The 12033-nt window shown below is 40.8% G+C and overlaps 1 protein-coding gene across 9 annotated transcripts in view; it reads left to right on the top strand.

The window, feature by feature from the left end:
- The window catches only part of RERE (arginine-glutamic acid dipeptide repeats), a 417613-nt gene that overhangs the window by 294524 nt on the left and 111056 nt on the right, over positions 1 to 12033 (top strand). For all 9 annotated transcript variants that reach the window (XM_082685303.1, XM_082685300.1, XM_082685297.1 and 6 more), the window contains 3 exons: positions 2688 to 2736; positions 8175 to 8299; positions 9926 to 10025. In XM_082685303.1, coding sequence (XP_082541429.1) covers positions 2688 to 2736; positions 8175 to 8299; positions 9926 to 10025 — 274 coding nt within the window. The remainder of the gene's footprint in view (positions 1 to 2687; positions 2737 to 8174; positions 8300 to 9925; positions 10026 to 12033) is intronic.

Raw genomic sequence — 12033 nt, 5'->3', positions numbered from 1 at the left:
CTGATTTTTAAATTTTCAAAGGTTGTTTTATTTTGGGCTTTTTACACCACTAACCTTGTTAGTACCCATCATTGACAGAAACAAAATTAAGAGAAACCATTTCCAATTTAAGCTCTTAAGATCCTCAGTACACTTGTTTGTGTCACTTGTGTAATTATTATTAGTAATAATTATTAACTTATTTTATGCAAACCAGTGGGATATAAGATATTTAGTGTTTGTTTTGTTATTTTGGCACATTTTTGTGCTAAATACAATAATATTGGCATATGAAAATATTAAAAGAAGAAACAAAAAATAAAAAAGGAAGAAGATTAAAATACAACATACCAGGAATGTTTGTTCTAGAATTATCAAGGACTTCACAGTGTGTGTGTAGCAGTGATGGGGAATTGCTTTCATAGGCATCCACTTGAGAACTTTGGCATACCACAGAGCTTCTAGAAGAGCCTGGAAGTTGAGTTGTGCGCACAAGTTACTGGATGGGCTGTAGCTGAAGCCTTTGATGACACATTTTGGCTAGACCTGCTTGTAGGCAGGCGAGCATTTGGAAACTATTTAGGAAAACAGGGGAGAGCTTTTGGCAGCTAGTTTGCTCATAGCTGGTTATGAAACAGAAAGGGATGATTTGGAAGGGAAATGGTCAGTAATACTGACTGCTTGTTTTTCTTAAAGTATATGATTAAAATAGCCTGCTGGCCTGTTTGATTCTTCTCAGACCTCCTGAAACAGCGTGCCCTTCCTACATCAACCTACTAGCAAAGTCCATTTTTTGACATGTGTTTCAACATGCCGTTCCCCTAGTGGGGAACTGAGGTGCTTTGTATATTATAGACAGTACTTGCACAGCCTTTTCTCCCACTGTGCAGGGTTTGATTCCCTCTTGGGAAGTCCTGTTTTGTCCTGCTGATGTGCTCCCCTTCACATTAATTTCTTTGGAAATTAACTATTGCATGCACTGTTTTCTCCCTGTGAAGCCTGTCTAATTTTGATCATTTTCCTTGGCATTTTTGTATTGTTTCTTCTGAGATGTTTTATGCTTACCAGTGTACTGATTGGACCTCTTCTGGTGTTTTGGGAATGGATCCTACTTCCTGAGTAGTTGGAGTGTGAGCTCCTTAAGAACTTGGCCATAACTTTCCCTTCTGAGTCTTCTCCCTTCGTTATATCTACTGCCCACTTTCCCCAAGTAAGACTTTTTGTGAGAGAAATTGTTGGGTCAAAAGAAGAAGGAAGTAATCATTTTCCAGAATTCATTTTAACAACCTTATACATTGACACTGGGGTTATCAACTCTCGTGGAGGACAAACATGAGACCATGCAGCATCTCTGGTCCTTTGCTGGCTCCATTCTACTCTGCAGCACAGCGAAGTCCACCAGCCACCGTTAGCACTGCTGGAAATTCAAAGGTGGCTCTGCAACACAACAGACTTGTCCCTGGGCATGGGAAGTGTGGCCTGAGACCTCTTGCAGTTAGTCATGATTCAGAGTTGAGGGTAACCAGGAGTTGGGAGTGGAGCCCCGGGAGGGCAGGGACTGTATTTCTTTGTCCGTCACCATATACCCAGTGAGCACCCTGTGCAAGGCTGGGACAAAACAGTCCACAAGCATTTTGTGAAAGAGCGTAAGGGGAAGGCAACACACACTTTGGGGAGTTGTGGGGTGAAATGGGAAGGAGATCAGGAAAGGCTTTACAGAAGTAGTGGCTTCTGAAAGGAACCTGGCATGGCTAGAATTTGAAGCAAGAGAGGGTGAGCTTTGCAAGTACAGTAGGAATGACATAACACACCACAAGACAGATTCTTCCACCTCCTAGATCTTCTGGGCTCATTCCCACACCTTTTTCATCTCTGCTTTTTTTTATGAAGGCCTTTTCTGGGGTGTGTGTGGATGGCTCAGTCAGTTGGGTGCCCAACCCTTGATTTTGACTCAGGTCATGGTCTTGGGATCATGAGATCAAGCCCCTTATTGGGCTCTTTCCTGGGCATGGAGCCTGCTTGTGATCCTCTCTCTACCTTTCCCTCTGCCCTTCTCCCCCTGCCCCCACAAAGGCCTTTTCTGACTATGTTGTGTAAAGAACTGTAAAAATGTTCACCATTCACCATCTCCTTAATTTTTTGGCCCTTTTATCATCTGATCTATTTGTTTCTTTGTTTTACACCCAGATAAGAATGTAAGTTCTAGTAAGGCAGGGGGTTGTGTTGCTCATTGCTTTATCTCCCAACACCTAGGACAGTTTGGAGTGTATATTGGGTCTTAATGAATATTTGTTGAATGAATGAATGACCCAGTGTGTGTGTTAGGAACCATAGTTCTCTTGTTTATCTTTTAATAAAGTTTATAGTAGGGCCTGTGAAATGTTTTGAAAAGAAGAAACCTCTCCTGGGGTTGTACTTCCTGGGGTTGTACTGTCAGAATGTACCTCTCTGAGGTCTGAAGGAACAATGGTAGGGGAGTCAGGACAGGAAGCGGTAGGAAGGGGGTTTTTAGAGGAAAGAGATTTTAGAGATTTGTAGGGAGGGTGGGTGAGTATGCATGTACAAGACAACACTAGAAATAGTGGGGAACTTAATTCTTCCTGGGTTATCCCTCATTTACTTCAAATGAATTATTTGCCTTGAGAACAATGTGTGAATGTCAATGCCAGAACTGTATGCGCTAACCTGATCTGCTCTTTTCGTGACAGGAGGCTGAACAGCACCCAGGGAGAGATTCGTGTTGGTCCTAGCCATCAGGTAAAGCCAATTTTAGTAGCTTTTCCAGTAGGGTTTTATTTCTTATTATTCTGCTGGCCCTTTATTCTGTTAAACAGGAGCTTAGAATCATTGTTAAGCTTTAGTGAATTTTATATAAATGCAGGGTTGGTTTTTTTTCCCCCTTATCATTGCATACTTTTAAAAAATTGTTATAAGATATACATAATGTAAAATTTACCATTCTAAACATTTTAAGTGTACAGTTCATTGATTTTAAGTATATTCATATCGCCATGCAACCATCAACACCATCTACCCCCAGAGCTTTCTTATCTTCCCAGACTGAAACTCTGTTCCCATAGAATACTAATTCTCCATGCCCCTTCCCCACGCCCTTGGCAACCCCAGGATCATGACCTGAGCCAAAGGCAGATGTTTAACGACTGAGCCACCCAGGTATCCCGAAAAAAGTGGTTCTTAAGTAAAAGATGCTTAAATTCTTTGAAAGGAACAGATTTATTATGCTTACATTCTTTTATACTTTAATTTATTTTATATCAGATTTTAAATATATTTATTAAGTTTTATTTTAAAAAAGAAATGTTTTGGAGCACCAAATATAACAACTTGTTTATGGATTGGCAGTATTTTCCTTATTAAAATTTTAATTTTTTGAATTAGGTACAATATTAACATATGTGAAAATTAAAAAAGAATAGTAAAATAAATCCCCTTTTCCTTATTAGTCAGCTTTCACACGTACCAAATCATGGTCAAACTTGTTTCATTTATTCTCCTTCATACCTCTCTAACCATTATTTTGAAATGAATCACAAATCTGTCATTTTACTTGTAATATCCCAAAGATAAGAGCTCTTTCCAAAAAAAATTGTGATCTGTAACACCTAATAAAAATTAACAATTTCTTAAGTACCCCCTTAGTCTAGATTTCCCTCTTTTTTTTTTTAATAGTTCAGATTGGAATCTAAATAAGAGCCATGCTTTGCAATTGGTTAGTACATCTCTTAAACCTCTTTTATTTATTTTTTTTTAAAGATTTTATTTATTTATTTGACAGACAGGGATCACAAGTAGGCAGAGAGGCAGGCAGAGAGAGAGGAAGGGAAGTAGGATCCCCGCTGAGCAGAGAGCTCGATGCAGGGCTCCATCGCAGGACCCTGGGATCTTGACCTGAGCCAAAGACAGAGGCTCTGAGCCGCCCAGGCGCCCCTCTTAAATCTCTTTTAATTCATATATTGTTCTCATTTTTCCTCTTCTTTCAATGTATGTATTGAAGAAGGGGAGTGTTTCATCCATTTGGTTGTCCCATAGTCTGGATTTGGCTGATTTCATCTTTATGTGTAATTAGACTTGTTCCTTTGTCCGTGGCATACCTTGAAAATTAGTAGTTAAATCTGGAAGTTGAATATCATTCTGGTTTATTCCTCTGCCCCTGGCCTGGGTCATGTGGTATATATCCACCAGGAGGTATGTGTGTCCTTGTAATGCTGATTTGCAGCTGTGGCTTATTAGTTAGATCTAGATTAAATAACTAGATTAGTTATTTAAAATGGTGATATTCTAATCCAGTCATTCCTTCATTTATTAGGTGAATAAAGGAAGCTTTCCCTTTACCACCACCTATTGATTATCAGAATCACATGAGAAAGGCAGGATGAATGCCCCGTTCCTTCCTTCTGTTCACCAGTTTTCAAAAAAATATTAGGTTGGTTTTTCAGCACCTTCCAGCAGTCACCAGTGGATTTTAAATTATTTGTTATCTGCTAACCATTTGTCCTTATTCTTACTGATGATTAAATTATCCATTTGGGACTGGTAGGATGCTTCTTCCTGCCATTTTGTGTCCTTTTGACTGAGCAGACCCCGGGGATTTTGGGTAGGATTCTTTTAACTGGAATGACATGATTTTAATGTCTCATCTTGTGTATTTCCTTGACCTAGAATTAAACTTTTCTCTTAGGAGCCCTTACTGTTTTATTGGAAAGTGACATTTTTTGACTAGGTGTAGGGTGTTCATTGTTACCCAGTTGGTTACTATTTCTAGGCCTTTTCAGGGAACAGATTAGAAAATATGCCCTGCTCCCCCTTTTTTAAAGATAAAATATATTGTGGATTCTTTTTAATTTCAATTCAAATTTTTATCTGGGTTTTATATTTAACCGTATCTTTCTTTCCTTTTGTATCTGTGTCTTTTCCTCTAGTCTCAAATCCCATTTTCAAATGACTCCAATATAAATATTCATTTGCTTTTAATCCCATAATACATATATAATAGTGCAGAATAATAGTACTTAGAGTGCTATAAACAATATGATTATTAAAAACAGTTTACTATTAAAATTTTTTTTGGTCTTAGAAAATATCCCACTAGGGCTTTATAAACAAATAATACATGTTTTAAAGTTAGTTGAAATAACTCCTAGAGAGGAACCAACTCAATGTATAGCTAGTGCATTTATTTCACTTTGCTTTAGGGTTTTTAAGAGATTGTTGTTCTTTAAATTTCATTTTGCTTTTATAATAATGTAAAGTTACTCACATAGCTCCAAAGTCAAGCATACGAAGGAAGAAGTGTGCTCAGAAAACTCTCCTGTCTCTGTCCTCTCCACATTTGCCTTCTCTCCCTGATGGATAATTGTTGTTTTTGTTGTTGCTGTTATTTGTTTTTGTTTTGTTTTGTTTTGTTTTTAAGATTTTTATTTATTTATTTGACAGAGATCACAAGTAGGCTGAGAGGCAGAGAGAGAAGAGGAAGCAGGCTCCCTGCTGAGCAGAGAGCCCAATGAGGGACTCGATCCCAGGACCCTGAGATCATGACCTGAGTCGCAGGCAGAGGCCCAATCCAGTGAGCCACACAGGCGCCCTTGTTTTTGTTTTTTTTGAAGTTTCGATTTATCCTTCTTATTTTTAGTCCCCAACCTTCTGATCTTAGACAAGGGATAGCACGATAAACACACTTTTACCAGCTTTCTTTGAACTTTTAGCAATGTATCCTGCTGTTTCCTCCAACGCAGGATGTAGAGCTCCTTCTCACTAACTTTTGCTACTTCACGGAGCTCCATTGCAGGCCTGGGACAGTTTATTTTTCCAGTTCCTGTTTTTGGGCATTTAAGTTGATTCCAGTCATGTGTTGTTATAAGTAATGTTGTAGTGAATGGCCTGAGCATACAGATTTTTATACTTTTGTCAGTGTATCTTTGGAATATTCCCAGAAGGGGGATGGCTGGTGTAAAGGGCAAGTGCACCAGGAAGTGTGAGGGCGTTACAGAATGCCCGTCTGTGGAGATTGTACCATTTTTGCATTTGTGCTAGCAACTTGTGCAGGTGCTAATACAACAGCCTTGTATATTGTTGCACTTTGGGATTTATGTCATTCTGATAGATGAGAAATGGTATCGCAGTGCTGCTGATTTGCCTTTTTCTTATCAGCAAATTTGACCATGTTTTCTTATCTTTAAGAGCCATTTGCATTTCTTTCTCTGTGAACTGTCTGACTGTATTTCCAGCTTATTTTTCTCTTGACCAGGGGGATTTGTCCTCTCCCAAAATAATAGTGCTTTTTAACTAATTTAACAAATAGCCGTTGGAGCGCTACTACACCAGGTACCATACTTGGTGCTGGGGGAGCAGAACTCTGAATAAATGTCAGAAAAGGCTCTTTGATGTGAACATCTGTTGAGTGTTAGATTTCATTCCTGTATGGCACTGTGTCTTAAGCAGATCTCATTGAAGCACCCAATTAAATGTTATAAAAGTCAGTACTGAATTAAAGAGCATCCTTGTTCAGAGAAAGTCAGCACTTGTTACACATTTAGAGGAATCAGAGATCTCCTGTGAGGCAGGCTGGAGCCCTAGGACCACATGGTTTACTAATGTTATGTTTTGCCACAAGATTGTTTTAAAAAGTCAAAATTTCTGGACTTTGGGGGAAAAAAATCAGGGGATATACAAGTACTAGTTCTCGTCCCTGCTTGGTTGCTTTCCCTGGACAGGGCAGTACTCTCTCCATTACACCCTGGTTCCCTTCACTGCTTAGCATCTGATACCTGTGCACCCAGGGCAGGAGCCACGGGCGCAGGTGGCTAAGAACACTTGAAATGTGGCTAGGCCAACCTGGGAGGGAGGTAATGTTTTACCTCATAAGGATACTAGAATGTTTAAAATGAAATATGTAGCTCTCATTTTATTTCTACTGGACAGTGCTGCCTTATCCTCTTCTTGCTTCAATTAATTTTTTTGCCTGGTTTCTGTGGACACTAGAACTTTTTTTTTTTTTTAAGATTTTTATTTATTTATTTGACAGACAGAGACCACAAGTAGGCAGAGAGGCAGGCAGAGAGAGCATGCTCCCCGAGGAGCAGAGAGCCTGATGTGGGGCTCGATCCCACGACCCTGAGATCATGAGCTGAGCTGAAGGCAGAGGCTTTAACCCACTGAGCCACCCAGATGCCCCAACACTGGAGCTTTTTAACTGTAGCCCTTAGTTTAAAATATGCGACGAAAAGTCCACGTTCATGCTGTTTTGCAGATGGTTGGCTTTCTAGGCCTCTGAAGGTTGTGGTAGTCATAGTATCTGCTGACTCTTGCTCTGCCCCAGAGGAGTGAGGTTGAGAACCTGCTAGGGGTATTTGGATCTCTAACCCAGAGGTGATTCAGAATCTTGGTTGTTGAGCACTGTCGTTCAGATACTTAAAAAAAAATAATTTTATTGAGGTACACTTGACATAGGGTTCATATCTCATGTAGACTGCTTGCGTCTGCTGTCACAGTTCACATCACCGTGCATCTCGCTGGTCTCTGAAAGCTCCTTTTTTCCCCTTCAGAACAGTCCGCTCCTCCTGAAGCTGCTGTAGTCTTATTTCTGACCTGATCATTTAGTTCAAGCGTGTTTGTAATATTAACTCCAATTTTGTGTCTTTTTTAATGTTTTTCTTGATAATACTCTAGTTGTTGACACTCTTGAGAGTAGCTTAACTTAATAGGATAGCTCGTTTGTTTTTTTAGTGAATATCCTTAGGTGAGGTTTCTTTATTTTTATCTTGTCATTTTGTAAACTTGTTCTATTGGAAATGTGTGTTTTCCCCTTCTCCATCAAGGAGCTATTATGTCCTGAGGGTTTGTTTTTTTTTTTTCCTAATTTCTTTTATTCACATGCATCCATTTTTGTTTTACTCTTTAGATTATGCTGGCACTGGTTTATTTTGATGCTGTTTGCTGCTCTTTAAGTAGAGATTAAGCCGTCCCTTGTGAAATCTTCTATGGTGAAATGATCCTGAAATGTCCTACAGGCTGGTTTCAGTGACTCACAGTTTTTCTGGTCCCCCCCCCCCCCCCCCCCCCCCCGGTACTGCCTGGAGAAAGCGGCTCAGTAACTACTGCTTCTGTTCCCAGGGCCTGCCTGTCGAGGCAGCTCTTTAAATTCTCCTTGAATGTGACTTTTCATCCCTGTCTTACAGGCCAAACTTCCTGAGTTGCAGCCGTTCCCTTCTCCAGATGGTGACACTGTGACCCAGCATGAGGAACTGGTCTGGATGCCTGGAGTTAATGACTGTGACCTCCTCATGTACTTGAGGGCAGCAAGGTAATAGGAATTCTCCGCATTCTGCCCTCTGAATTAGGCCATCTGGATTGATTAGGAGGCAATAAACTTTCTCCTATCCCCTGAAATTTTATTTATACATCAAACATTGTCTCACTTTATGTTTTGTTATACGCTCTGTAATCCGTGCTCTGATTTTTCTTGCCAGAGAAAAAGTTTACCGTGATAAAGTCACTTTTTGCCCCCTCTCAATCTTTGCCCCATATCAGATTTTAGAACTCTTCAGAAGGGAAGCATCTTAAGCCATACATGCGATTATCAACACTTCTAAATACAAGTTGAGTAATTGGGTCATTTAGCCCATTTTAAAATCCCTTTACAGCTTTCTCTACTTGAGGCTGTTCGTTGATGGCTGACCCAAGCTTGGTGTTTTTGTGGCTTACCTACATGCGGACTTGCTAACCTATGAATGCCTAAAATATAAAAGATAAGTTTAAATCTGGCCCTGCATGTCACAGTGCGGGCTGAGAGCGAGCCTTCCTTCGTCTGCAGTGGTCTCTGGGATTCACCGCAGTATCAGCGGTGGGTGCTGGGGCACGCCGGTAGCCGCGTTCCAGTCCTTCGGTCAGCTGCGCTGTGCCAGCAGAGAGGCCCGCAGCAGAGGCGAGGCTGCCTCAGGGCGGTGTGTGAGTGGCCACTAAGAATTCTTCTCCTTCCCTTTCCTGCTTTTAACTCCACTAAAGTTAGTGGATGTATAGCATGAAAGGAATTAAGCAAGGTTTCAGAGGATTTAATTTTTTTTTTTTCCAAAAGATCTTTCTTTCAGAATGATTATCATCTGAGTATTGGTAAAGTGCGGGAAGAAGTAACACAAGTGGACTGAAGTAGACGAAGCATTTTCGTTTGTGATTGAGTGAAGAGTGAAATGTAGAGGATCTTAACTTTTTTTTTTTTTTTTTTTTTTTTTTTTTTGGAGAGAGGGAGAGACTCGTAAGCAGGCTCCACACCCAGCTCTTATCGCCCTGAGATAATGACCTGAACCAAAAAATCCAGAGTCATGCTTAGGGACGCCTGGGTGGCCTGGTGTACAAGTGTCTGCCTGCGGCTCAAGTCGTGATCCTGAAGTCCTGGGATCGAGTCTGGCCTCAGATTCCTTGCTCCGTGGGCGGTAGCCTGCACCTCCCTCTGCCGGCTGCTCCTCTTGCTTGTTCTCTTTCTCTGATAAATAAATAAGTAAAATCTTTAAAAAAAAAAAAAAAAAAAAGGAAGTCAGACGTTTAACTGACTGAGCCACACAGGTGCCCCTAAAAGTTTTTTTTTTTAAAGATTTTATTTATTTATTTAGAAAGTAAGGGTGAATGTCCAGGTGAGGGGAGGGGCAGAGGGAAAGAGAGAGACTCTCAGGCAGACTGTGCTCAGTGTGGAGCCAGGGCTCAATCTCAAGACCCTGAGATCATGATCTGAGCAGAAACCAAGAGTCGGCTGCTTGGCCCACTGAGCCTCCCAGGTTCCCCTAAAAACCGTTTTCTGTTTTAGAAAAGCAGAAATAAGACCGAGAACTCTAGCTTATCATGCCTATAGTAATGGAATTTGGTTTGGGCTGAAAATGCACTCTGAAAACTGAGGGTTATAGTTTCTTTGCTGATGTTTCCCTTCCTGTCTTCCAAGGAGCATGGCCGCGTTCGCAGGGATGTGTGATGGAGGCTCCACGGAGGACGGCTGCGTCGCGGCGTCCCGGGATGACACCACCCTCAATGCACTGAACACAGTGAGTCTTTAGAAGTTGCCCTGAGTGGGAACAAAGTTCTTTTTCCTTTGTGCTGGCTGTAGGGAGTATGCGATGAGTATGAAATCGGAGGAGACTGGAATCTTAGGAATGAGTACTGTGGTATAGCGCTGGGATTGAAAGATGGGTTGTGGTCTTGGCTTTGGGCCCCATGACCTTGATCCAGTGATGTGGCGCCTCTAGGTTCATTTCCTCACCGTCCCTCAGGATTGTGTTGAGCCTCAAATAAAAGCCTGATGCTAGTGGTACTTCACCCTAGGTCCCACAAAGCTGACCACTGTTACCAGATTATCTTATTTAATCCTCACAGTGTCCCTCTGAAGTAGGTTTTATTATTATCACCGCTGTAGACATGAGGAAATAACTTTGGAGCGATTAAGTCACAAGCCAAGGTAATACACTCAAGATGTGAATCTAGAGGCCATACTTTTTGCCTTCTTCTCTGTCTCTGAGAATGTGTGTGGGAATAGAGAAGAAGTCAGACTTCCTGGAGTAAATTTGTTTTTTTAATAATTGTGCTTTGGAGCCATGTAAATATTTCACATGATTATACAACTAAAGTAAGTTTTAAAAATAATAGTCCTTCAAAAAATCTAAGTGAGCCTAATGATACTGAGTTGGTTGTATGGGATCCTTCAGGACTACTCATCTGCTCTAATCCTGTAACAGCACAGCTCTCAGAGGAGCAAAACTCAAATTGCTATAAATAGTACAAGCACTGAAACCAGTTTACTTTTTTTGGACATTTTGCGCCCTCCCCCCTTTTTAAAAAAGATTTATTTATTTATTTGACACAGAGAGAGATCACAAGTAGACAGAGCATCAGGCAGAGAAAGAGGGGGAAGCAGGCTCCCCACTGAGCAGAGAGCCCGACGTGGGGCTCAATCCCAGGACCCAAGCTGAAGGCAGAGGCTTAACCCACTGAGTCACCCAGGTGCCCCATGGACATTCCTTTTTGACATTAAAATACATCCTGTAGGGCTGTTTAGGAAAAGTAATCGTATTTTAAAGTTTATTGAAATAATTCTTCTCTGAGTGGTTACTAATGTGAAATCATTAAATCTGATGAAATAATAATGGGTTTCTATGCATTACTGAGGTACTCATAAAGTTACATATATTTACATAGGATACTGAGCACAAGGCTGAGGAATTCCTGGTAACTAACTGAATGTAAATTAAGCCCCCTTTTCGTTTTTCATTTTTCTTGAGAGGTGACTGTAGTTGAAAGGGACTTTTGAGATCATCTGTTCAGTCTCTAAGTAGATTAGATTCTAAGGCTCAGAAAGGCCAGATGATTATTAAATGCCAACAATCCAAAAAGTTTATAATAGAGCACAGAATATAATCTAGATTCCCAACTTAGGGACTTTTCTACTCTCCAGCTTGCTTTCAGGGAAGCATGTGGATATGGCTGATTTGTATTCCTGGTCTAATTGTGTTTCCTGAGTATTACATGACATGATAATAGTCTTTTATGTGTTAGAGATTGAATGATCTTGTTGGGATTGGGCCATGTGTTAAATAACTGAATGATTTTTTAATATTCGCATGGATTTACTTCTTACTTTCTCACCTCTTCCATACTTAGGGTTTTTGTTTTTATAAGGGGGTCTTTAAAAAAATTAAAAAAAATTTTTTAAAGATTTTATTTATTTGACACAGAGAGAGAGAGACAATGAGAGAGGGGACACAAGCGGGGGGAGTGGGAGAGGGAAAAGCAGACTCCCTGCTGAGCAGGGAGTCCAATGTGGGGCTTGATCCCAGGACCCTGGGTTCATGACCTCAGCCGAAGGCGGATACTTAACAATTGAGCCACCCACGCGCCCTTTTATAAGGGGCCTTTATTCTGAGTATACGTGATAGAGCCAGAAGGGTTCTGTGAGAGTATTTTATCAGTGAGGAATCAGACTCAAATCGGTGAATCTGTAGACAGTGGGAACAGTGTGAGTGGTGTGAATGTCTGTGAATTCAAAATACCCTAAGTAGC

This window comes from Mustela nivalis (genome assembly GCF_964662115.1).
Source record: "Mustela nivalis genome assembly, chromosome: 10".
Taxonomy (NCBI): Eukaryota; Metazoa; Chordata; class Mammalia; order Carnivora; family Mustelidae; genus Mustela; species Mustela nivalis.
The sequence above is the reverse complement of the archived record's forward strand: the minus strand, read 5'-3'. Positions and strand labels throughout refer to the sequence as shown.